The following is a 27,806-nucleotide window of genomic DNA, read 5'->3' on the forward strand; positions in this document are numbered from 1 at the left end:
AGCCTGGGAACTATAATGCAGCTTGTATCTGAAATGAGTTTTACACTCAAAGACATTAACATAAGGAATAAATTATGTAATAAGGCCTTTGTGGCAGAAAGTTCGACATAACCTGGAAAGTCTGTGAAGAATAGGCTCATGATCAGAATTCTGTGTATCTAAAGCCAGAGACATACTTGGTTTATTAAGAATTTTCGTGGTTTATTAATAAATAAGCATTTATTGAGCATCTATACAGTGTAAGCATACCAAGGTCATTTCTGTTCACTGAAAAAGAACCCTAAACTTCAGCATCCATTGAAGTTTAAAGTGTAGGCTGAGAAGCTCAAAGTATAACTGAATTCTTCTGGGGTATAGATGTTGCTTGTAGGCAGATCAAAATGCACTTTCTCTGGCAGGGAAGGTGGAGACACATTTCATTGGCTCCCAGGAACACAGCCTCAAGACTTAAACGCAGCAACTGATGAAACTGGCATACTATAATGAGTCAAATAACTTGTGTTAAGGGATGAATTTCAGTCTGTATCTATGAAATAAAAAAAAAGCTCTAGGTAGTTTTCTTAAAAAACCTATACTTGGGGGACAAATTACCAGGGTAACACTTTTAATCAAGTAAATATATAATGTGAGGTCCAGCAATAGGAGATAGTACATATGTGCACACACACACACACACACACACATGCACACATATATATTTGAAACTGGCTGCATGCCAACGAGTTTGTTGTGTGCTCTAGACCAACGGTCAACAAACTTTTCCTGTAAAGGGTCAGAGAGAAACTATTTTAATCTTTGCAGGCAAAGAGGAAAAACTGAGACTATCACTTCTATACCAAGAAAGAAAATGTTCTCACAATGTTTTGACAAAATTCAGTAATAACTTAGTATAACTTTTTATAATATGGTAATAAGACTGGAATTCTGTGTGGGTAGGGGAGATAGCAATTTGTTTAATTGGAGTCCAGAGTTAGTGTTTGCTGACACCAAATTGATTTTAAATGTTCATCTATAAAAACTATTCTAATAGCTCATAGACCATACAAAAACAGGTGGTGGGCTGGTGGGCCCTAGCTTGCCAACCAGTGCTTCTTAAACCGTCTCTGATGAAGGGCCAGTTTTATTTCCAAACCACCACAGCTCAATATTTTTGTAAAATACATAATCATGTTGGTTGCATGTCATCACAAAGTCCAGTTGCTCTAAAAATTTCCAGGTGCTTACTCTTACTTTCTGTGCTTTATCTTGAATGGGTAGCAAAGCAGTCTGAACCAGTACTGTTCAGTGGATGGCATTGAGTAGCTCTACCCTAAGGATTAGAGTAATCGAAAATAGAAGCAAACCACTTGCTTCCCATAATGTGTATAATAATATCTATCATTTAGTCAAATGGTTTTGTTCCCTTTTTGACCAGAGATAGATAGATAGATAGATAGATAGATAGATAGATAGATAGATAGATGTCTCTATCAGGAGACAAAGCAGAAAACTGTAAAATCTACAAAGACTTGTTGCAGTTTTAAAAACTTTTAAATTATCTCAGGTTCCAGGACAAAGATTGCTGGTCAGTATTTGCCTTTTTGCTATTGCAGTTGAAGCTGGTATAGATTGTGGTTAAAAGCTCTGGATCCAGACCCAAATGCCTAGCATGCTGGTTCCTAAATGTGTGATCTGGGGAGAGGTACTTCATCTCTGAACCTCATAGATAATGAAAGTGGTATCTTCTTAGTGTCGGTATGAGGATAAAATAAAATAATACACATAGTGGGATAAGAAAAGCACCTGCCTAGCAAGCACTCAGTAAATGTTTAACTTTATTTAAATTTGAGGCCTTGTACTACAAAGAGTTAAAATTCAGTTAAATATTTTCCCTGGCTCATGAAAGATGTAAATGAGTATTTAAATAATCATTGCCGATGAACCCTTTCTGGACATTCCCAAGAGACATTTTATATGAATATATTGTACTTTATGAATATTCCCTTAAGGTGAGTTACTTCTCTACCTGGTTCATTTTGTGTTCTCTCTCTCTCACTCTTTTTCCATTATATTTTTCTAGATTGAATCAGCAGAAGTATCTGGAAACAGCATAGTGTGCAGCTTTCTTCAGTATATGGAGAAGTCAAAACCTTGGCAGAAAGCTTGGTGTGTGATCCCCAAACAGGACCCTCTTGTGCTGTATATGTACGGTGCCCCCCAGGTATCTAAACGGCATCTTTCTGAAGGGACAGAGGTCCTGGGGCGGTTGCGGGGGTGGGGGTGGCAAATAGACACTGAACTCAGAATCCTTCCATTACTCCTCTGCAGAACAAGAGAGCTCAGACAGTTGCATTGTCTTTCATTACAATTGAAAATAATTAGTAACTAAAATACAAATTTATTTAAACTGATTTTTATTTTTTTAAACTTTTTGTTTTTTTTTTTTTTTTTTTAAGATATAGCCTCTGGTTTCTTCACCCCGTGCATCACTTGCCCTCTTCTCCCCTCTCATTCCTGTTCAGTGATTGGAGAAAGGATGATTTGGATTGGGAAGGGGCATGGGAAGCAGGAGTGAAGCAGAGGGAGAAGCAAGGAGGAGAAGGAGGCTGTTTGAAGAGGGATATAATTATTATAGGTTGGGTTTTTTTTTTTTTTCCTGAATGGATAGATACCTTAAAGAAGAAAGGAATTTGAGAAGAAGGGGAATTTAAATCAACCCCGGGTTTTCATTGTCCAGTAACAAGTTTTTGAGAGCCATGTATGCATGGATCGGACCTCAGTCTGTGGGAGCAACAGACATGCAGGCGTCGCTTCTAACCAGAGCAGCACCAGGCACTGTGGATTGTGTGGTGCTTGAAAAACACCTGCGTTCACCGGGAAAAAGATAAAATCTTAAATGTACCTGTTGTATTTTAGCCTGTCTCTACATTAAGGGCTGGTGAAATTTTATTTTAGAAATAAACTTAGGGGCGCCTGAGTGGCTTAGTCCGTTAAGCCTCTGCCTTTGGCTCAGGTCATGATCCCAGGATCCTGGGATCAACTCCCGTATCTGCCTCCCTGCTCAGCGGGAAGCCTGCTTCTCTCTCTCCCTCTGATGCTCCCCCTGCTTGTGCTCTCTCACCATGTCAAATAAATAAATAAAATCTGAAAAAAAGAAAGAAAGAAACTTAAAATACCAAGGTATATATTGTTTTCTATTTCATTGTTTTTCCTCTTCCCTTTTCTTGTCCATAAATAAAATGATGCATGAATGAATGGATCACCAAGTAAAACTGTGTTTGGTAATCAAATCATCATTAACATTTGCTGGTTTTATACAGTAAGATAACTATTATTCTTTCCCCTTTTCATCTGAATGAAGAGCTAAATGGACTCCGTCACAGAGAGAGGGGGTGGGGTGTAGGGTCCGTGAATCCCAGCTGATTTAGGTGTCTGCTCTCATTCACTAATTCGTTCAGCCAGCACTGAATGTGTTGACCTCACGTCCAGGCAGTATGCTAAGCACTGGATCCCCATCTCTGTCCACAGAGAGCTCACAGCACGAGTCTGTGTCGAACATTGATAGGTAAAGAGTTTAGTGGGAGCCAGATCACAAAGGGCCATGGATAGCAGGCTAATACATCTCACACTCCTGTGTACCACGTTTTTTCCTTAGGACGTCCGAGCCCAGGCCACCATTCCACTCCTCGGCTATGTGGTGGACGATATGCCAAAGAGTGCAGACCTGCCCCACAGTTTCAAACTGACCCAGTCCAAGTCTGTGCACAGCTTTGCTGCAGACAGTGAGGAACTGAAACAGAAGTGGCTGAAAATCATCTTCTTAGCTGTCACAGGTGAGACACCAGATGGTCCCAACAAGCATCCAGCCACCTTGGATGATCATCCCGAACCTAGGAAGAAGTCAGAATGCTGAACTCCAGGACCATCCACGATGTGGAGGTCTCAAGATTTACAGCTCAAGACATTCCCAGCCCTCCTTACTCATCTCTTAGCACTTTATGTTGAAATATAGGCTCATAAATGCATCTTTTGGGGACTATTTTCCTATGTTTCTGTACTGTTAGTGAAACCGATGTGCAGAGCCATTCTACCGATAAAAGTTTGAAATAATGTGAAAATAGAGCATTTTTTAATGAGCTATTCCTTGCATATGTACTTTTGTCTTGAAGAAAACAGTATCAATGGGTTCTATCACTATCAGGTTAGAATAGGCCACTTCCATCTAAGGTCCTTTATGTCTTCTCCCTCACAGGTAGGACTTGTAACAGTTTGAAAAATATACCTCCATGTTGCCAAAATAGATCCATGGTTAAAAAAGAAAAAAAAAATTACAGGGACAGTTTAGGCTATTGTATTAACTTATTTAATTTAGTTTATAAAGCTCAAGCTGCATAAATAATGTATGTTCTTTTAAAACAAAAAGGACAACTTGTTGGTGTTCAAACTTTCAACTTATTAAGAAAAGATAATACTTGTTTTTGTAGAAATATTCCTAAGAAGAAAATATCTCAAGTATATAGCAATTATGTGTATATAGTATTAAATATGAATATAATTATATTATACATGCTTTTCTCTTCAGCTTTAGGTTCATATTTGTCTCTAATTTATTTTTTAAATATAAAGCATGTTTTATCTTGGAATTGAACAATGTTCTAAACTTCAGAAATGTTTTTGGTGATTTATGTTTAACTGATTGACATCTAAGGGTATTGATATTTTTATAATAAGAAAAAGCAGTAATTTATGTGGCATGGGATATATTAGTTCCAACAGTATTTTTAAAGTACTATTTTTTCGTTCTGTGCCTATTTAAAACAGTGCCTCTCTCTGAAGGTGCTAATAATACCTATTTAAATATATAATGAGGGTTTAATTAATGCTTCAGTCTTGATTATTCTGAGATAATACACTTTGGCCACTGGGATGGTGGAAGTCACGCAGGTTATTTTACCTTTCACAGTCCTGCAATTGTTGTAGCAGTTAATATCAGCATGTGCAAAACTGTTCACAGAAACCTGAACCGTACAAGATACCTGACTTTATACAGAGCTGGGACACATGGAAACTACATTTATTGTAATGTTTTTCTTTTCCGTAAGACTGTTAAGCATGGTCAAATGAGGACTATATATAGTTAACACTTAAGGTAACTGTGTGGGCCTATTCCTTTGTCAGATGGGAAAGGAAATTCACATGTGTTTGTGGGGTAGGTAGATATTAGAGGAAGTTTATGCTCAACTCTTCTAACCACCTTAGTGAAGAAGAGGAGAAGAAAACACAATAATCAAAAGCAATATTTTAATGGCAGATTGGGGAGGTACAAGATGTTTGAAGAGAGTCTGAGCATTTTTTTCAAACCCTGTCATCTGGGGAAGTTTTAATAGTCAAAACATGATTTCTTGTCACAAAGGCTGCTCTTCATTATATTATATTGTGGTTGTGATTAAAATCTCACATTAAGTTGGCTATTTAACTTAATCTTTTTCTCAAATTAGTTTTTTCCCCCCATTTATCCTGTTATGCCCCAGACATTATCACTTTCAAATGCCTAAGTCTGCTAGAAATCCACAAGAACGACCCCACTATCTTGGCCTTTGAGAATTATACCTTAAGTGTAGAATGGATTCACTCAGAATTTGAGACAGCCACACATTTATTCAGGCCTGTCATTTTAAGAAATATTTGAAGTCTCTCCTTTTTTCCCCCCACTCCAAAGGAGAAGGTAAACTAGTTATGGCTGACACAATTAGATTGCCTTTCTCTATAAAAGGAATGCCAGCCATGATCATTAATATTAAGCCAAATATTTGGAATCAGAAAGAGATAAAGAAAGGTGTAGCTTCTTAGGCCCTATCAAATCAGGGACAGACCGAAAGAAATGTTACATCACTTCTCTTTTCTAGTTGCCAATCGTGTGGGGGCTGGTGTGTGTGTATGTACAACATACGTATTCAGGGTGGCTTTTGAGATGCTTACACTAGAGCTGTAGATGATGCATTGGCGTTCTGAATCTCCAAAAAAGAGAAGCAATAAAGATGTAGAATGATTATCAGGAGAACATGACTTTTGTAAACTGTGACTAGAGCATTGGAAACGTAAGGGTCGGTTTAGAAGATTTATGGGCCAGATTATTTTTGAAACCTATTCTGAACAGTGAGGAGAGTACACTTTGCCGATCATAAATTGTTATCCTGCAATGGGAGTAACATGAATACACTCAAGTTTTGGCTCAGTAAATATCAATGTTATTTAATTTAGATTATCAAAAGAATATGTAAAAAGAATATAGTCATGTTCTTGACATGATCTTTAATTTCTCAAAAAAATTAGAAATAATTGTACTAGAAGAGAATTTTTGATTATCCAGTTACCATCTTTCATGGTCCACCCTGTGTTCTTTCGACAAGCACAAAGAGAAGCATCGAGGCAGCCTTACCTGTTTCTCATAAAGAATCACTAATGCTTTTACTTGGAGGAAGGCAAGGGACTACCCTTAGGCACGTAGTAAACACCCAGCTAAACCAAAAGACATCAAAGTGTGACTGGTTTCAAGAACCATCATATATGTCTTGGTTTCCGAGACACCTGAGCAGTCATGACAAATTGAACATAAAAAAACAATTGATTGCTTTCCTATTAAAACCAACATTCCATATAGGCTTTATTCTTTATTTTCCCTAATTTGGTGCTTTCCAAGTCATCTTTAAAGTGCCCTTTCTCCAAACTTAAAAAATACTTCTTGATAAAAACTATTCATTAAAACATTCCAATGTTTTAAACTTAAATTTTGCTTTTACTGAAAGTCTACCATTTGGTATATTAAGTATGAAATGTAGTGCAGACTTATCCAGGTTTTAAGTGGGACTCAATAATGAAAAATGCCACCAGCCACTTTTGTAATAATGGCATCTACAATGCCATCATGTATGCAAGCAATAAAATTCTTCAGGGTATGTTTTTATACTGAAATTTTAATATGAATGCCCCTAGCCACAAGGATATAGAGAATTAACTTTTAGAAATGATACTATAACTCAAATTACTGGGTATAGGGAAGGGAATGGGGGGCATTATTCCTTGGATTCAAGTAACTGTCAAAAGCATTTTTCCTTTTGCAAAGGGTATGGATGGTGAGAGAATTAAGCACATCTGCACTACTTTATCCAGCTACATTCATTTTCCATGAAGTTTAATACAACATACAGTTTGGTATACTTAACTGCATTGGGCGACCTACCCCAATTAAAAAAAAAAAATTCCAACCTAAAAAATTACCAAACTTTTTACAATAACGTTTTAAATGTGCCCTGTCCCCATATATAAATACACATTTGGATTTTTTAAAAGAGTACTTGTCGTAGTCATAAGTATATAAACCACAAACTTCATAGTACTGCAGGGTTGTTAAAGATTCATTGATGCCTTCCAAAAACCTTATATCAAAAATACTTCATGAGTTCACAATTCTGTTTTACTTTTTCTTGTCTACTTTGTGGAAACAGGGTAGATTTTTTTTTTCCTTTCAAAGTTTAGATCCCATTTCTGATTATATTTAAAGCCTTAAGTTCTTATTCTGAGAATATTGTCTGTAATAACTCTAATAATGATCTTTCTGGACTAGAGATACCCAGAGGAAAAGGCACCAACAGGAGCAAGTAAACTTCTGAGGAACAAAAGTCTTATTTTTTGCAGGTACCCTTGCTATAATGCAGAATAGAAGATTAATTAAAATTTCCTACATCATATGATGTGTTAGCGGGTCTGAGATTAAGCACATGGTATTTATAAGCTAAAATTAATTCAAAAGGCAAGAATGTCTTAATGTTTTCATTCTTCAATTTTGTATTCTTCAAGAATGTATAATATAAAAACTGTGGCTAACCAGTTCTTATTCTATAGAACTGTATTGACACCTGTAGTGGATCGTGTTACTTCTTCATTCTCATCCAATTTTAGTAGAATCAAATTGCTTTTTATTTTCATATTACTATCTACTATAGATTCTTCAGATTTAGAAAATGAGTATGATGTATAAAGACCACTAGATATGCTTTTAAAACCCTTTCTGTGAATTTATGCATATATGTATATATGTAAAAACATTGTTGATTTCCAATTCTGTTTTTCCATAGGAATGAAATTTTTATAGAAAATGTTCTTTTTAACTTAAATATTTTAACATAAATTATTTACATGGATTTTTAGTACAATTCATCCTTATGTGTGCCCCGTAATCGTGTTTTCATGAGATTACTTTCTTTACTGATATAGTAAAGAGGAATAAAAAAATTAGGAAATGAAATAAGCAAGAGTGAACAGAGAGGTAGACAGAGACTGCTGATCACCAGATTAGAGCGGTATATGTTCAGACAAGAGAAAAATACTTGAACTGCAGAAGGAATATGAACTATAAAATAGAAATCTTTATAATTGCATACTGATGGGATCTGTGGCACCCAGGCCTTTTCTCCATTAGTTACTTTTTCCTTTAAGCGTAAAATACTTTCATTCTATGGGCCATTTTCTGCACTGTTTACTGAGGTAAAAAATTCCTCTAAAGTCAAACATTATTTTTCCACTTTTTGGACTGAGCATTTGTCAGAATGCAATGTCTTTTCTGTGTTTTGAGATGGACTAGCATATGGCTTCTACAAGATAGTTTTTAGCTCATTGGGGTCACTGAGAGTTACATGATGGTATACTTCTTCCTAAAATTTGTTATGGTAGATTTAGTGAGAAATTAAATCAAGAAGTCTCATTGTAGCATATTTTAATAAGTGAATACCAAATACATAGAGTGAGATATATATACGTATATATATATCAGTTTGGAAAGAAACACAATAGTCTTGGGGACCATTATGATAACAGAATTGCATTATATATTACACATGATGTGGATGTTGGAATGTATCATTTGAGGGGGGTCTCCATTCATTAGCAATCATGCCTGTATATAAAACTTTTTTTTTTAACCAAACTAGCATTTTATTTTGTGAGTGACAGTTGACTGATATTTTTGAATAAGTGTTATCTGGGTTTTAGAATTGTTGACTGATCAGTTTGAAAAGGTATGTTACCAGAATTTTAGAGTTAACTCCAATGTGAAAAAGTGTACCCAAAAAGTAATTCTTTTCTAGCTATATGAATGTAATATACTTGCATATAGTGTATATATTGTGTAACATATGTATATTTGGTCATAAAGGCATAGAATTGGAAACATTGTAAAATTAAGCACTTTAATTCCTATTAAATATTAAGCATTTGTATCTTGTAAATAAATACATCCTTAAATGAATTATAAAGACTTAAATGTTATGTTAGGACTATAGGTGTTCACAATGATTTTGGTTGTCAGAAATTTTGGTTGTCTCAGAGAGAAGTTACTCCAGTAGAGTGCCGATGATCCTTCCCACCTCCAATCCCCACCAAAACCTGTGGAAGTCTTTCAAGAATAAACCAGTGACAGAAGCCAGGGTTCCCCAGGTGTAGAACTGGGGACTTCTCCCTGTGGTAACTCCAGGCTTAGATCTGCAGGACCCACAAAAACCATGCTGCTCTGTTCTCCAAGAAATGACTGCTTTGCTATGTAGTTTATGGTGTTTGCCTGCATTGTTCAGTCTTATGTGGTGAAACAGACATGGAAGTGGAAGTCAAAGGAATCACATTTTGAGTCTTAGTCCTGCTATTACTATTATGTGACCTTAGACAATTTACCTGAGTCCCAATAATAAACTCTTATAGTCATTCCAAGAAACATGAAAAACACACTTGGTGACGACAAAACACTATATTGGTAAGTAGTATTTCATGGAATACTTCACTGGGTTTCATACAGTTACTTATTGGCTTTTGATTTAAAACATAAAAGATATCCCAAAAAGGCATGTGTGAACATATGACTTAAGAGAGAAAATATTTCCAGAGATAATCCTTTTAGAAATTAATAGCCTTGTTCAGGTCTTAACGAATTAATTTATCAATTGGTTCTTAAAAGCAATTAGCAGGGTGCCTGGGTGGCTCAGTCGGTTAAGCATCTGCCTCCGGGGGCGCCTGGGTGGCTCAGTCGTTAAGTGTCTGCCTTCCGTTCAGGGCGTGATCCCAGAGACCTGGGATCGAGCCCCGCATCGGGCTCCCTGCTCCGCTGGGAGCCTGCTTCTTCCTCTCCCACTCCCCCTGCTTGTGTTCCTTCTCTCACTGGCTGTCTCTCTCTCTCTCTCTCTCTCTCTCTCTCTGTCAAATAAATAAATAAATAAAATCTTAAAAAAAAAAAAGCATCTGTATAATGATTCAACAATGATGTATATTACAAAATGTTCACCAGTTTAAGTGTAGTTACCATCTGTCACCATACAAAGATATTACAATATTATTTGCTACATTCCCTATGCTGTACTTTTCATCCCTGTGACTTATTTTTGTAACTGGAACTTTGTTGTTTTTTAATCCCCTTCACATATTGCTCACATCCCTCCTCACCTCTGGCAACCACTGGTTCTCGGAGATTTTTTTGTTCATTTGTTTTTTAGATTCCACATGAGTGAAATCATATAGTATTTGTGTTTGATTTACTTCACATAATACCCTCTAGGTCTATCCATGTTACAAATGGCAAGATTTATTTTGTTTTAAAGATTTATTATTTGAGAGAGAGTGCGTGGCAGGGGAGGGGCAGAGGGAGAGAGACAAGCAGACTCCTCACTGAGCGTGGAGCCAGATGCAGGGCTCCATCTCACGACCCTGAGATCATGACATGAGCTGAAATCAATAGGCAGACGCTTAACCAACTGAGCCACCCAGGCGCCCCAAGGATTATTCTTTTTTATGGCAGAATACATTCTATTGTATTTATAAATACCACATCTTTATCAGTGGGCACTTAGGTTGCTTCCATATTAGGTTGCTATTGTAAATAATGCTGCAATAAACAAAAACCACACATCTTTTTGAATTGCTGTTTTATTTTTCTTTGATAAGTACCCAAAAATGAAATTAATGGGTTGTATGGTATTTCTATTTTTAATTTTTTGAGGAAAGTCCATACTGTTTTCTAAAGTGGCTGCACCAATTTACATTCCCACCAACAGTGTGTGAGGGTTTCCCTTTCCCCATTCTTGCCAACACTTGTTATTTCTTGTCTTTTTGATAATAGTCATTCTGACTAAAGTGATACCTCATTGTGGTTTTGATTTGCATTTCCCTGATGATTAGTGATGTTGAGCACCTTTCCATGTGTCTGTTAGCCATATGTATGTCTTCTTTGGAAAAATACTTTTTTAGGTCCTCTGCCCATTTTATAATCATTATTTGGTGGGGTTTTTTTTGTTTTCTTTATATATTTTGGGTATTAACCCCTTATCAGATATATCCTTTGCAAATATCCTCTCTCATCTAGTAGGTTGCCTCTTTGTTTGTTCGTTGGTGGTTTTCTTCACTGTGCAAAAATTTATTAGTTTGATGTAGTGCCAATTATTTATATTTGCTTTTGTTTCCCTTGCCTGAGGAGACCTATCCAGAAAAATATTGCTAAGGCTAATGTCCTTGAGTTTACCGCCTATTCTTTTAGGGGGAGTCTTATGGTTTCACGTCTCACATTTGGGTCTCTAATCCATTTTGAGTTTATTTTTGTGCATCATATGAGTGGTCCAGTTTAATTGTTTTGTATGTGGCTGTCCAGTTTTCCCAGCACCATTTATTGAAGAGATTGTCTTTCCCCATTTTTGGTTCTGTTGTTGTAAATTTATTGACCATATACACATGGGTTTCTTTCTGGGTTCTCTATTCTCTTTCATTGATCTATGTGTTTGCTTTTATGCCGCTACCATACTGTTTTGTTTACCACAGCTTCGTAGTGTAGTTTAAAGTCTAGGATTATAATATATCCAGCTTTGTTCTTTCTCAAGATTGCTTTTCTATGTGGGTCTTTTGCAGTTCCATACAAGTTTTAGGATTATTTGTTCTAGTTCTGTAAAAAACACTCTTGGTATTTTGGTAGGGATTGCCTGTGTTCGGTAGGATTTTTATGGTTTCAAGTCTCACATTCAAGTCTTTCATCCATTTTGAATTTGTGTATGGTGTAAGAAAGTGGACCAGTTTATTCTTCTGCATGTTGCTGTCCAGTTTTCCCAACACCATTTGTTGAAAAGGCTGTCTTTTTCCCATTGTATATTCTTTCCTGCTTTTTTTTTTTTTAAGATTTTATTTATTTATTTGAGAGAGAGCTAGAGAGAGCACGAGTGGGGAAGACAGGGAGAAGCAGGCTCCCCACAAGCAGGGAGCCCAACACGATCCCAGGACCCTGGGATCATGACCTGAGCCAAAGGCAGATGCTTAACCGACTGAGCCACCCAGGGACCCCATCTTTCCTGCTTTGTTGAAGATTAATTGACCATATCATTGTGGGTTCATTTCTGGGTTTTCTATTGTCTTTGAATGATCTATGTGTTTATTTTTGTGTCAATACCATACTGTTTTGATCACTGCAGCTTTGTAATGTAGCTTGAAGTCCAGAATTATGATGCCTCCAGCTTTGCCTTTCTTTTTCAAGGTTGCTTTGGCTATTCTGGGTCTTTTGTGGCTCTGTACAAATTTTAGGATTGTTTATTCTAGTTCTTTGAAGAATGCTGGTGGTATTTTAATAGGGATTCCATTAAATGTGTAGATTGCTTTGGTTTATATAGACATTTTAACAGTATTTATTCTTCCAATCCATGAGCATGGAATATTTTTCCATTTCTTTGTGTCCTCTTCAATTTCTTTCATCAGTGTCTTATAGTTTTCAGAGTACAGATCTTTTACATCCTTGGTTAGGTTTATTCCTAGGTATCTTACTGCTTTTGGTGCAGTGGTAAAGAGGATCAATTCCTTAATTTCTTTTTCTGCTGTTTCATTGTTGGTATATAGAAATGTAACAGATTTCTGTATGGTGATTTTCTATTCTGCAACTTTACTGAATTTGTGTATTTGGTTCTAACAATTTTTGGTGGAGTCTTTTCTACATAGAGTATCATGTCATCTTTGAATAGTGAAAGTTTGACTCCCTCCTTGCTGATTAGAATGCTTTTTATTTCTTTTTGTGTCTGATTGCTGAGGCTAGGACTTCCAAAACAATGTTAAATAACAGTGGTGAAAGTGGGCATCCCTCTGTTTTTTCAGACCATAGAGGAAAAGCTCTCAGTATTTCCCCACTGAGGATGATACTAGCTGTGGGTTTTTCATATATGGCCTTTATGAAATTGAGGTATGTTCCATCCAACTCTACTTTTTTGAGCGTTTTTATCATGAAAGTGTGTTGTACTTTGTCAAGTGCTTTTTCTGCATCTGTTGAAATGATCATGTGGTTCTTACCCTTTCTCTTATTAATGTGGTGTATCACCTTGATTTTCAAATATTGAACCACACTTGCAGCCCAGGAATAAATCCCACTTGATTGGGGTGATTGATTCTTTTAATGTACTGTTGGATTCGATTTCCTAGTATTTTGTTGAGAATGTTTGCATCCATGTTCATTAGGGATATTGGGTTGTAGTTCTCTTTTTCAAGGAGTCTTTGTCTGGTTTTGGAATCGGGAATGCTGGCCCTGCAGAATAAGTTTAGAAGTTTTCATTCCATTTCTGTTTTTTGAAACAGTTTGAGAAGAATAGGTATTAACTCTTCTTTAAATGTTTGGTAGAATTCCCCTGGAAAGCCATCTGGCCCTGGACTTTTGTTTGTTGGGAGATTTTTTATTCTGATTCAATTTCTTTGCTGGTTTTTAATCTGTTCAAATTTTCCAATGCTGTTTCAGTTTTGGTAGTTTATATGTTTGTAGGAATTTATCCATTTTTTTCTAGGTTCAGTTTGTTGGCATACAGCTTTTGTAATATTCTCTTATTATTATTTGTATTTCCGTGGTGTTGGTTATTCTCTCTTTTTACTTATTTTTTTTTAAAGATTTTATTTATTAGAGAGTGAAAGAGAGCATGAGCAGGGGGAGGAGCAGAGGAAAGGAGAAGCAGGCTCCTGATGTGGGGCTCAATCCCAGGACCCTGGGATCATGACCTGAGCCGAAGGCAGACACTTAAATGACTGAGCCACCAGGCACACCCTATTTCTTCTCTCTCTTATTTTTGATTTTATTTATTTGGGTCCCTTCTCTTTTCTTTTTGATAAGTCTGGCTAGAGGTTTATTGATATTATTAATTTTTTCGAAGAACCAGCTTCTGGCTTCATTGATCTGTTCTATTGCTTTTTTTAAGTTTCTATATCATTTATTTCTGTTCTAATCTTTATTATTTCCTTCCTTCTGCTGGCTTTAGGCTTCATTTGTTGTTCTTTCTCTAGATCCTTTATGTGTAAAGTTAGGCTGTTTATTTGAGATTTTTCTTGCTTTTTGAGGTAGGCCTGTATTGCTATATACTTTCCTTTCCTTTTGCTGCATCCCAAGGGTTTTGGACTGTTGTGTTTTCATTTTCATTTGTTTCCATGTATGTTTTTAATTTCTTCTTTGATTTCCTGGCTGACCCATTTATTATTGTTTAGCCTCCATGTATTTGTGGTCTTTCCAAATTTTTTCTTATGATTGACTTCTCATTTCATAGTGTAATGATCAGAAAAGGTGCATGGTATGATCTCAGTCTTTTTGTATTTGTTGAGGCCTGATTTGTGACCCAATATGTACTTTATTCTGGAGAATGTCCTATGTGCACTTGAAAAGAATGTGTATTGTGCTGTTTTAGGATGGAATGTTCCAAATACATCTGTTAAGTCCATTTGGTCCACTGTGTCCTTCAAAGCCATTGTTTCCTTTTTGATTTTCTGTTTAGGTGATCTGTCCATTGATGTGAGTGGGGTGTTAAATACCCCTACAATTATTGTGTTATTATCAATTGGTTCCTTTATGTATGTTATTGTTTTATGTAATTGGGTGCTCCCATGTTGGGTACATAACTATTTATCATTGTTTTATCTTCTTGTTGGATTGTCCCCTTTATGATTATATAATGCCCTTCTTTATCTCCTCTTACAGTCTTTGTTTTAAAGTGTAGTTTGTCTGATATAGGTATTGCTATTCCGGCTTTCTTTTGACATCCATTTGTGTGATAAATGGGTCTTGGGGCACCTGGGTGGCTCAGTCAATTAAGCATCCGCCTTCAGTTCAAGTCATGATCCCAGAGTCCCAAGATCAAGCCCCCCATTGGGTTCCCTGCTCAACAGGGAGTCTGCTTCTCCCTCTAACCCTCCCCTGTCTCGTGCTCGCTCTCTCTCAAATAAATAAAATCTTTAAAATAAAAAAAGTCTCTTGTAGGCAGCATATAGATGGGTCTTGGTTTTTTATCCATTCTGACATCCTATCTCTTTTGTTTGGAGCATTTAGTCCATCTACATTCAAAATAACAATTTTTTAAAGGTTTTTAAGTAATCTTTATACCCAACATGGGGCTCAAACCTACAAACCTGATATCAAGAGTCACATGCTCCACCAACTGAGCCAGCCAGGTGCCCCTCAAAGTAATTGTTGATAGATATGTATTTACTGCCATTTTATTACTTGTTTTGTCATTTTTCTGAAGATTTTCTTTCATCCTTTCTCTGTCACTTTTGGTCTCTTTTTTGCACGTTGAGTCCCCTTTAATATTTCTTGCAGGGCTGGTTTAGTGGTCACAAACTCCTTTAGTTTTTTTAAGTAGATTCCATGCCCAGCATGAAGCCCAGTGTGGGGCTTGAACTCATGACTCTGAGATGAGGACCTGAGCTGAGGTCAAGAGTCGGATGCTCAACCAACTAAGCCACCCAGGCTCCCCAACTCCTTTAGTTTTTGTCTGGGAAACTCTTTATTTCTTCTTCTATTCTGAACGACAGTCTTGCTGGATAGAGTATTCTTGGCTGCAGATTTTTTCCCATTCAGCCCTTTGAATATATCATGCCACTCCCTTCTGTCTTGCCAAGTTTTGGTTGAAAAATCTGGAGCTAGACTTATAGGTCTTCCCATGTACTTCCCAAGTTAAGGATTTCTTTTGTCTTGCTGCTTCTAAGATTTTTTTCTTCCTCACTGTATTTTGCAAATTTAATTCCAATATGTCTTTGTGTTGGCCTGCTTTTGTTGATTTTAATGGGAGTTCTCTGTGCCTCCTGCATCTGGCTTTCTGTTTCCTTCCCCATGTTAGGGAAGTTTTCTGCTCTTTCTTGAAATAAATTTTCTGCCCCCTTTTCTCTCTCTTCTTCTGGGACTCCTATAATACAAATGTTATTATGTTTGATGGAGTCACTGATTTCTCTAAGGCTATTCTTGTGTCCCATAATTATTCTCTCTGTTGTTCAGCTTCATTATTTTCCACTGTTTTGTTTTCTATTTCATTTATTTGGTCCTCTGCTTCCTCCAGCCTGATATTTATTGCATCAAGTCTATTTTCCAATCTCATTTATTGTGTTCCTCATTTCTGACTCTTAACTCTTTTATCTCTGTGGTAAGGATCTCTTCTGATGTCTTCCATTATCTTAAGTCCAGTGAGTATCCTTATTGTTGCTTTAAATTCTCCATCAGGCATGTTACTTCTATCTGTTCGCTTAGATCTCTGGCCGTGGGCTCATCTTGTTCTTTCATTTGGGATAAATTCCTCCATCTTCGCATTTTGTCTAAGTCTCTGCCTTCTTCTCTGTGTTAGAAAAGCCAGTTATGTCTCCTGCTCCTGAAAGTAATGGCCTATGGAGAAGAGGTCATGAAGTACCCAAGGCCTGGTACTCCAGGCATTGTCTCTGGTGTGTGCTGCATGCACGCTGCTGTTCTGTTGCCGCTGTTTTATCCTTAAGGATGGTCATCTGCAGAGGTTCTTGCATGCTGTGGGCAGTTTTTGGTTCCTGGCCTGAATGTTCCAACTTTTAACTAGGTGTGCTCTGGTCTGCTTGTGAAATGAGACCTGACACCAACTCCACCAGAACTGAGGCCCTGAAGACATGGTGTGGGAAGGAGTTTGTGCTGGTCTTCTGGGGGAGGGTCCCTCCACGCTGGGACTGAGGCAGTTTGACTTAGAAGGGCAGTCCTCCCAGAGCGCAGGGGTGGGGCTTGCTGTAAGTAAGTTAGGCAGCTGAGCAAGTCAGGTAGGTGCTGAGCTGCATCCCTCAGGTGGCTCTGTATTTATGCTGAGGGGCCAGGGAGGGAAATGGCACTGGCCAGCTCCTTTGTTCCGAGAAGTATCTCCAGGAATGTTGCCTCTCAGGGAGGTGCTCTGGGAAGAATGAATAATCTCCTCTCCTCAATTACCCTGTGTGCCCCAGGCATTTTTCAGATAGCTGTTTCCATGCTGGTTCCCTCTGGGTTTTTTGCCTGCCTTCTCTCCAGGAGCAGTGCAGAGTCCTCCCGGCTATATCCCAGCCAAGCCTGCTGACCTTTAAAATTAAACTCCAGGTTTTAGGGGTGCTTGGTGGCTCAGTCAGTTAAGCAAGCATCCAACTCTTGATCTCAGTTCAGGTCTTGATCTCAGGGTAGTGAGTTCAAGCTCTGTGTTGGGCTCCTCACTAGGCATGGAGCCTACTTTAAACAACAACAACCCTCCAGGCATTAAAGACGTGGTATGGGCAGGGCCCTGCCTAGCTGGGACTGAGGCAGGCTTGATCAGAAGGGCAGTTGTGCCAGAGCACAGAGAGGTAGGGCCTGGTGTAAGCAAGTTAGGCAGCCAGTGTTGGTGCTGCACTGCCTCCCACTGGTTGCTCTGTTTATGCAGAGGGGTGGGGGAAGGAAATGACACCAGCCAGTGCCTCTGTTCCCAGAGTGGCATCTCCATGAATGCTGCCTCTCAGGGATGTGCTCCAAGAATAAATAATCTCCCTACAGTGTGCCCCAAGTGTCTTTCAGGTCACTATTTCCATGCTGTCTGCTTCTGGGTTGTTTGCCTGTCTTTTCCCCAGAAGCAAGGCAGTGCCCTCAGGTCTCTAACCCAGCTACACCTGCTGACCTTTATTTTATTTTATTTTTTTATTTAAAGTCAATTAATTAACATATAGTATATTATTAGTTTCAGAGGTAGAGTTCAGTGAATCATCGTCCTATATAACCCCCAGTGCTCATTACATCCCATGCCGTCCTCAATGCCCAATCCCCCACCCCTCCAGCAACCCTTTGTTTCCTGTGATTAAGAGTCTCTTATGGTTTGTCTCCCTCTCTGATTTCATCTTGTTTAATTTTTCCCTCCCTTTCCCTGTGCTCCTCTGTTTTGTTTCTTAAATTCTACATAGTGTAATCATATAATTGTCTTTCTCTACTTGACTTATTTCACTCAGTATAACAGACATTTCTTCAAACAAGACATACAAATAGCCAAAAGACACATGAAAAAAAATGCTCAACATCACTCAGCATCAGAGAAATACAAATCAAAACCACAACAAGATACCACCTCACATCAGTCATAATGGCTAAAACTAACAAGTCAGGAAATGAGAGATGGTGGTGAGGATGTGGAGAAGGGGGAACCAACCCTCTCACACTGTTGGTGAGAATGCAAGCTGGTAGAGCCACTCTGGAAAACAGCATGGAGTTTCCTCAAAAAATTTGAAAATAGAGCTACCCTATGACCCAGCAATTGCACTACTAGGTATTTACCCCAAAGATACAGATGTAGTGATCTGAAGGGGCACCTGCACCCCAGTGCTTATAGCAGCAATGTCCACAATAGCCAAACTACAGAAAGAGCCCAGATGTCAATCGACAGATGAATGGATAAAGATGTGGTGTGTGTGTGTGTGTGTGTGTGTATATATATATATACACACACACACACAATGGAATACTCAGCCATCAAAAGGAATGAAATTTTGCTATTTGCAATGATGTGGATGGAGCCTGCAGACCTTTAAAATTCCATGCTCTAAGTCCCAATGGTTTCAAGAACTCTTGAAATTCAGCACCTCTTGTTTTCCAAACCAATGGCTTTGGGGGAAATTCTCTCTTTGTACATTCCCCTGTCCACACCCCTTTCTCTCTCTCTCTCTCTCTCTCTCTCTCTCTCTCACACACACACACACACACACACACACACACACACACTTCTCCACAACCATGGCTCCCTCCCCTAAACCACATCTCTGTACTTCCTACCTTCTTTGATGTGGCCTCTTCTCTCCCATTAGTCGTGGAGTTTGTTCTGTCCACCTTCAGGTCAATTTCTGGGGTATTTAGAATGATTTGATAGTTACCTTGTTGTGTTTGTGGGATGAGACAAGCCTAGGGTCCTTCTCCTCAGCTGCCATGTTCTTCTCTCCAGCTGTAAGGGTCCTTTAAGGTTGAAAGGTTTTTTTTTCCTTTCAGCACTTTGACTATATCATGCCACTTTTTCTGTCTTGGCAAAGTCTCTGCTGAAACATTAGCTGTAGGCTTATGCAGTCTCCCTCATACATAATTGTGTGCTTTTCTCTTGAGCTTTAAAGATTCTGTCTGCATCTTTGATTTTTGCCATTTTAATTATCGTGCATCTTGGTATGGTCCTTCCTGGATTCATCTTCTTTGGGGCTCTCTGTGCTTCCTGGACCTGAATGTCTGTTTCTTTCCCCTGGTTAGGGAAGTTTTCAGCTATTATTTCTTCACATAGGTTTTCTGCCCCTTACTCTCTCCTCCACCTGGGATTCATATAATGTGATTATTAGTCCACTGGAGGTTGTCACAAAGGTCCCTTAGCCTATCCTCATTTTTAAAAATTATCTGGGTTTTTCTCCTGCTCTGCGGCATGGCTGCTTTCCACTAGCTGTCCTCCAGATCACTGAACTAGTCTGCATCCTCTAACGTGCTGCTGGCTCCCTCTAGTGTATCTTTCATCTCAGTTATTCTTCAGCTCTGACTGGTTCTTTTAAAGTTGTCTATCTCTTTGTCGACGTTCTCACTGAGTTCCTCCAGTCTTCTCTCAAGTCCAGTGAGCATCTTCATTGACACTACTTTGAACTCTTTCTGAACTAGGTTGCTTGTCTCCATTTTTATTTAGCTCTTTTCTGAGGTTCCATCTTGTTCTTTCCTTTGTAACCTATCTTCTGTCTCCTTTTGTCTGACTCTCTGTTTGTTTCTGCATCTGAGGTAGGTCAGAGACCTCTCCTGGTCTTGACAGCAGTGGGCCTGTGTAGAAGGTGTCCTTTTGTCCCACTAACACAATCCTCCCTGGTCACAAGAACCAGGTGCTCCAGGGCATCCCCTGTGTTGGGCCGCCTGTGCCCTTCTATTATGCCAGTCACGACTGCTAGAGGCATACTGGTGAGCAGGGCTGTCTGTCCTTCAGCCCATTTGTCAGCAATGACCGACCACGACTACAGTAGGTGCAGTGGTGGGCAGGGCTTGTTCCCACAGTGGCTGGCTGAGAGGCCCGGCTGTGGCTACTACAGGCATGCTGGTGGGTGGGACTAGCTACCCCATACCCAGGGCAGGAATTGCTCTGGAGGGGCATTAAGGCCCCACTGGGCATGACACAGTAGTGGTCACACTGGAAAGGATGCCAGTCCTGATGGAAGCTGTGTGCCAGCTCTGGTGGAGCAGGAGTCCCTTTGGGAGCGTGCCTGCTGGGGTAGATGGGTAGTTTGGGTGGGGCAGGTCTGCAGGGGAACACTGGAGCGCTAGCAAGATAGATGGACAGTGTCTGAACTTGGACCCACAAAAATGTTTAGGCTGAAGGAGGGCAAGAAAACTGGGGCCCACGAGCACTTGCATTTCCAGAGAAAGCTCCTACAGTTCTCTGTCCCTCCAGCACACATCCTAAAATTAGTCAATAAATCTTCTTCACATATAGGCACTTTTCAAACTGCTGGGTCTCAGACCAAGTGGCATAGTACATTGGCTCTTGAAGAGCAGGGACTCTGTTTTGTATTGCCTCCTGCTTTCCCAGTTAAGCCCTGCTCATTTCCAAAGCCAGGTGTTATGGAAACTTGTCTTCCTGGTGCTGGTCCCCAGGGCTGGGGATGCCCAGGGCTTGAGCCCCTTGTTCCCTTGTTCCTGGGTTCTTGTAACATAACCCCTTCTTGTGGATAGCCACACTGGGGGCTTTGTTTCCTACCATGTCCCTGCCCTTCCTACTCTTCTTTTAAAAATATATGTATGTTTATTTATTTTAGAGAGAGAGCTCATGCGTGGGTGAGGAAGAGAATCCTTAAGCAGACTCCCTGCTGAGTGCAGAGCCCCACTCAGTGCCCAATCCCAGGACCCCGAGATCATGACCTGAGCCAAAGCCAATAATCGGACACTGAACCAACTTAGCAAACCCAGGCACCCCGCTACTCTTTTTGATGTAGCCTTCTCTACGATTTCAGCTGTGGGAGATCTGTTTGCAAGTCTTCAGATTGTTTTCAGAGTGATTTGCAATGCATGTTGTTTTCCCTCAGAATCCTTCTCTGTCATATGCCCTCCAGTCCCTCTAACTACTAATATTAATAGACATTGTTTAGTTAATTCAGAAATTTGCAGCCCTGACTACACATTAGAATCACCTGAGAAATAAACAGTGATGACCTGGCCTCACCCTCAGAAATTCTATTTGCCTGGGTTGGGCTCTGGGCATTAATATTTTTAAAAATTCCCCAGGTGATCCTGATGGAAGCCTCGTCTGAGAAACACTGAATATTCATTCAGTGTTTGGTCCTTTAAGTGCTCTATATATACACTATCTCACATAAGCCTCAAACAGCACACAGATTTTCAGGTAAGAAACATGTTTAGTGGTGCCTGGGTAGCTCGGCTGAGTGTCAGACTCGGTTTTGGCTCAGGTCATGATCTCATGGGTGGTGGGATTGAGCCCTGAGACAGGCTCTCTGCACAGCAGGGAGTCTGCTTGTCCCTCTCCCTCTACTCTTACTCCTTGCTTGTGCTCTCTCTCTCTCAAATAAATAAAATCTTAAAAAAAAAAAAAACCAAAAAACTAAAACCTAATTTATTGAATTCTGTCTTCTCCATGCCAATGCCTATGCAACTGTCCAAAACAAACAACCACATGGATTGGTCTCACTTTTAATTTATTGTTAGATCACTATTTCACATCTCCTTTCCCTTCAAGACTCCAACACCTCTCCCTCATCCTGGGTCCCCACTGATGACCTTCCTTCCTACTTTACTGAGAAAGTTAATCACAGGGGACTTCCATAATCTCCCACAACCACATCAGATTCTTTCTCACCAATTTCACTGCTACCATTTTGGCCTAAACCACCATCATCTCTTGCCTACATGACTGCAGTAGCTTTCTAATTAGTCTCAAGACTTTCATTCCACCCCCGCCATTGTCAAATATTCATCTAGGGGAGTCAGTTAAAGCACAAGTCAGATCATGTTGCTTTTCCACTCTAATCCCTCCAGGAACTCCCCATTTCATTCAGAATAAAAGCCTAGGGCCTTGAGTGGCCTCCCACTACCACTATCCTGTACCATACATTTTCTTGCTTTTCCTTAAAGAAGCCAAGTACACTGCAACCTCGTAACACATACACTGGCTGTACCCTCTTCCTGCAATGTACCTTCCCCAGATACCTGCATGAGTAACACCCTTGCCAATTTAAAGTCTTTGTTCAAATCTCACCACCTCAGTCTCTCTTGAGCATGTTATTTTAGATTACAACTGCCTTCACTACCAAGGTAACGCCCATTCCTCCTTAATCTGATCTATTTTTCCCATAACACTTAGCATCTTGTAGCAAAATTATTAGCTATTTCTACATTTATTTTTCATGTCTGTCTCTACCCACTAGAAAAAAAGTTCCAAATAAGTTCCATTTATCTGTTTTGATTTCTGATGTCCCAAATCTACAATACAGTGCCTGGCACATTTTAAGAACTCAATAAGTACTTATTCAGTGCACAAGCTAGGTTATATAAAAGGGGAATAAAATGAACAGAACATTTCTTCCGAAGTATCAAATTGTTATGGATATAGACTTTTGGAAAAGAGGCTGAGAGGAAAGGAAATCAACATTTTATACGGCTAAACTGTTTTAATAACAAAACCAGATTTCTGATTAAGTGTTTAAAATATAGTCAAGGACTTCAAAATATGATGATGGAAATCTTAATTTTTTCATAATGGATTTTTGTTTCAAAATCAGTCTTGACCCACTATCCCCACCATAACCACAGCACCTGGACTGCGGAAATTAGAGGCAGCTGGTCACGGTTCCAAAAGGAGCCAGCGGCACTGAAAGACACATGTCCTGAGGAAGTGGGGCTGGCAGAGTGGACCTGGTCCAGGGTTTGGATAATGAGTGCCTACTCTGCAGTCACTTCATAGAGGAAGTGATTCATGGATTGTTTTGGTCCTGCATTTAAGGAAAAACAAAGCCAGGTTGCTTTGTCTTAGTAAAGGAAACTCTCTGCTTTTATACAGTAAGATTGGACCTTATAGTCCATTATGGTATTTTCACAAGAAATAATATTTTAAATCACTTAACTATATTGTTATCATATACTGTGAAAAAATGAAGACTGTTGTTCCTACAGAGAATCACGTCCAGTGGTGGAAGAAACATACGTCATCCTAAAGATCATCTTGAAGTTTTTCAATATCTTCTCCGTGGTATGTGCTTGTGTATCTGTGAACGTATGCTTGAAGAGTGGAGAGCAGGCAGGCAGGTATGGGACATAAGGAGAATGAATCAAAGGACCCAGGCTCAGTTATACATATAGGAGAAGGAACCTGGAATATAGAAAAATTATTTGCAGGGCACCTGGGTGGCTCAGTCGGTTAAGTGTCTGCCTTCAGCTCAGGTCATGATCTCAGGGTCCTGGGATTGAGCCCTGTGTCATCAGGCTCCCAGCTCAGCGTGGAGTCTGCTTCTCCCTCTCCCCACCTCCACCTGGTGCTAGCTCGTACTCTCTCTCATAAATAAAATCTTTAAGAAAAAAGAAAAAAGAAAAATTATTTGCTAAAGCAGTCATGATGCTTTATTAAATATACCTTTTTTGTTGAGTTTTAACTTTTGAACCATCTTAATGTTTTACATACACACACATAATAAAACTAAAATTGTGAAACAAAACCTAGAATGGAGTACAACTGCAAGCGAGTGAACCTATCTGTGTACCAAATAATAGCAAATCAATAACACAGCCAAACCGAAGATAAAAATTAGAAGAACTAGCTAATGCACACTTCTAAATACAGAATATTGACTCTTAAACTATTGATTCTTTTTTTTTTTTTAAGATTTTATTTATTTATTTGACAGAGACAGCCAGCGAGAGAGGGAACACAAGCAGGGGGAGTGGGAGAGGAAGAAGCAGGCTCCCAGCGGAGGAGCCTGACGCGGGGCTTGATCCCAGAACGCCGGGATCATGCCCTGAGCCGAAGGCAGACGCTTAATGACTGCGCCACCCAGGCGCCCCTAAAACTATTGATTCTTAAACTAAAGACAAATAGACTTACAAACAAATATTGAATTCTAGGTCTTTTTTCCCAATGGTATGGCTTCACATTTCTAACATTACTTTTGCTGAGTTTTAGAACTGAGCAAATAAGTAGTATGTTGAGGATAGTGGAAGCTAAATTTCTCACTGTCAGAAAAGTCAGTATGGAAAGGGTGAACATGAAAATAAATCCTGTTTTTTGGACTAGAATTGCAGGAATCAGTATGAATACATGGTTTTATAAAGTTAGCTAGCGAGGTGGGTATAGTTATATAGATATTGAGAATATAGATGTGTATAGATATAGATTGTGTGTGTTCATGTATTTCCTAGCTGTCTGCTGTGAGGGCCTAGAAGCAATAACACCCCAGTAATAATGAGCATATCTATGTTGGTTTCTAAATACCATTTTCCACTAAAAGATACCAGCGCTCCTTAGGAAACTAGCTGATTCCAGGGCTGGGGCAGAGAACATTCAAAATAAGGCTGGAATATTATATTGTGCCAGAGAGTGGAAAAGTGTTCAAAGAATGATGGGGACATGTCAGAAGATCCGGGAGTCAGCGAAAGAGACTCCCACTGGCAAAATCTGGGACAGTCAAACATGAAAATAAAAATGGCGGTAGTTATATGTTAACTTTTTTTTTTTTTTAAAGTAGTGGAGCCCAACATGGGGCTTGAACTCACTGATCCTAAGATAAAGACCTGAGCGGAGATCAGGAGTTGGACGCTCAACCGAGTAAGCCACCCAGGTGCCCCAGTGATATGTCAATTTTACCTCAGTAAGCCTGGGGGCCACGGGAAATTATGGTAATGGATTAAAGTCCATTCAATAAAATAGGAACACATAAATTCAAACTGATATTAATGAATGAATGAAGAGAAAGGGAAATTTCTTCCCTACAATAAAATGCAAACGAATTTAGACGGAATAATGAAGTTTAAAAAATAGCATTGGGGCACCTGGGTGGCTCAGTCGGTTGAACATCAGACTCTTGATCTCAGCTCAGGTCTTGATCTCAGGGTCGTGAGTTCAAGCCCAGCATTAGGCTCCATGTGGGACGTGGAGTCTACTTAAAAAAAAAAAAAAAGTATTTGACACAAAGCATAATAATAATTCAGGTAAGAATTATCCATGGACACTCTAATGGGTAAAAAATTATTGAGGACAAGTATATCTATACAGTCTCAAAGTTGTACCCACAAAATTCTTACTAATTACAAAAAAAAAAAAAATACCTTTACAATGGGAAAACCTGGAGACAACACCCTAACCAAATTAATATCACCAGTGAAGACAAACTGGTATCATGGGCCTATTGATCTGAAGCACTAAGAAGGGCACAATATCATTTCTATGGTAGTCCTACTAAGAATGCAGAACGTAATCTAATCATTAGGAAACATCAGACACATGAATTGAGGAATATTCTACAGAATGCCTGGTCTATATGTAAATGTTAAGGTCATAATATACAAAGACAGATTGAGGAACTTTTCCAGAATCAATGACTAAAGAGTTAGGACAACCAAATGCAAGGTGTATGTTATCCTGGATTGGACCTAGGCCAGAATATCTTTTTCCTACCATCAAGGGTATTACTGAGACAATTGGTGAGAAATTAACGTTTTTAGATTAGATCATCATATTGTATGTGCTAATTTTCCCATTTCAGTCATTGCAATGTGGTTATGTAAGAGAATAGCCTTGCTCTTCAAAATACACACTCAAGTATTTGAGAGGAAAGAGGCATCATGTATGCAACATAATGAGAAATGGCTCAGCGACGAGAAAGTCAAAGAGAGAGGGATTAAGCCAATGAAATAAAATGCTTCTAGAGAATCTGGATGAAGGATAAACTAGAGTTCCTGTAATTCGTTTCTAACTTTTCTGTAAGTCTACATGTATTTCAAAAAGATTTTTTTAACATTTTTATGGAGTTTAACCTAGTGCTTTATTTTCCAGAATTGTTTGTCAACCTACATATTGCAACCTTCTTTTTCTTTATCTCTCTTCATACAAATAAAAATAGTCTCATAGAGATATATAAAGATAAAACAACTTTAAGTTGTCCCAGGAAAAACAATAGTCTCAAGAAATAGTTTATCTTGAATCATTCATTCATTCAACACTTAAATATTAATTGAGTGCTTTCTACATGCTAGTTGGTTTTTGTATCAATATTAAAGTCTAGGATTACTCTGAATATACTGACAGGTTTCTTTTTAAATTTCTCCGAGCACACAGAGAACTATCCCCATATTTTGTCATTCCTCTAATCAGAAGATATGTTCCTTGTAAACAAAATGCCCTGAATTTTTAAAAATACATAAGCTGTAATGTCACAAAATGTGTATATGTCAACATTCGTAAGGAAAAGTTTTGACCCCACACGTGTCAGCTGTGGTTCAACCTAATGTAATATTTATAAAGTGAAATAAAAACAGGAGAAGCATCCTATTTTAAGCACAGTGGAAATATGTACCAACCAATATCTGGAATGTTATAAAATTATACATTTTTTCTCTCTCTCTCTCTCTTTTTTTTCTTCCAAGTAGGCTCCATGCTAGGCCCAACACAGGGCTTGAACTCATGACCTGAGATCAAGACCTGAGCAAGTTTAAGAGTCAGATTCCTAACCAACTGAGCCACCCTGGGGCCCCAAATTACACAATATTTCAAATAAAAAGAACTGGGATTGATACTAAAAGTATTGCTTTGCTATATATTAATGATTGGTTTACTTAAGGGACCCAAAAAATGCTAATAGATTTTTAGGAGGACAAACTGTGTGAGAGGGAAAGAGATAACAAGCTGAGTAAATCTGTGACCTTTCTACCTTCCTGTGTGCATTTGGGCCTCTCATGGAGACACCAAGAGGTTGCATAAATGACATCCGTGAACACATTTCATTTACTCTTAAAATGCCAAATTCCAGAGGCTCTGAGCTTCTATTGTCTTCAAACGACATTAGAAAAAGTGCAATAGGACAAGTCGTACATTTCAGGATTCAGAAACCAAAGCAAGAAAACCATCAAACCAATATGGAATTAGAGCACAAAGTCCAGACTTCAAGCAACCAAGGTAAAGAAAGATCAATGTAAGTTTAAAGCCATGGGATACTGGCTAATTTCATCTTAACTTTTCTTCACCGTATCTTTCATTTTTTGCTCAAGTCTAAAAATAGAGTCAGAAATTAAGAAGAAACATGCCATTATTAAGGATCTGCTGCCGTCCACCTAAGAATATACAACGACTAGTAGCAGTCACCTGTCAGTTTGCCGGCTGTGAGGGCAGCCAGGCAGATCCAAGCTTCCTCTCGCTTCAGGGTCTTATCCGGCAGTGACTTTGGCCCACACAGGAGAGAGAGTCCCCAGCTCCCACAGTTTGCAATAGTGTTTGTCACCTAAGCCCCAGTTACAGGGAACACGTTGCTCAGATCTTAGTATGCAACAGACTGCTTGGCCAACATAACAACCGAAA

At 38.9% G+C, this 27,806-nt stretch overlaps 1 protein-coding gene and 1 long non-coding RNA gene across 8 annotated transcripts in view; one reads left to right on the top strand and one right to left on the bottom strand.

Moving 5' to 3' along the window:
* The window catches only part of FGD4 (FYVE, RhoGEF and PH domain containing 4), a 200,026-nt gene extending 190,743 nt beyond the window's left edge, over positions 1-9,283 (top strand). For all 6 annotated transcript variants that reach the window (XM_026502132.4, XM_057303253.1, XM_044385557.3 and 3 more), the window contains 2 exons: positions 2,060-2,200; positions 3,635-9,283. In XM_026502132.4, coding sequence (XP_026357917.3) covers positions 2,060-2,200; positions 3,635-3,892 — 399 coding nt within the window. In that variant the 3' untranslated portion in view covers positions 3,893-9,283. The remainder of the gene's footprint in view (positions 1-2,059; positions 2,201-3,634) is intronic.
* LOC130541861 (uncharacterized) lies at positions 180-27,806 on the bottom strand. Of its 2 annotated transcripts, none has more exons than XR_008955931.1 (3): positions 27,594-27,806; positions 19,058-23,808; positions 180-526 (listed from the first exon to the last, which is right to left on the bottom strand). It is a non-coding gene; the product is annotated as an uncharacterized LOC130541861 (long non-coding RNA). The 2 variants fall into 2 exon arrangements; XR_008955930.1 differs by having other exon boundaries at positions 180-477; positions 27,594-27,780.

This window comes from Ursus arctos, unplaced genomic scaffold (genome assembly GCF_023065955.2).
Source record: "Ursus arctos isolate Adak ecotype North America unplaced genomic scaffold, UrsArc2.0 scaffold_26, whole genome shotgun sequence".
NCBI classification, from domain to species: domain Eukaryota; kingdom Metazoa; phylum Chordata; class Mammalia; order Carnivora; family Ursidae; genus Ursus; species Ursus arctos.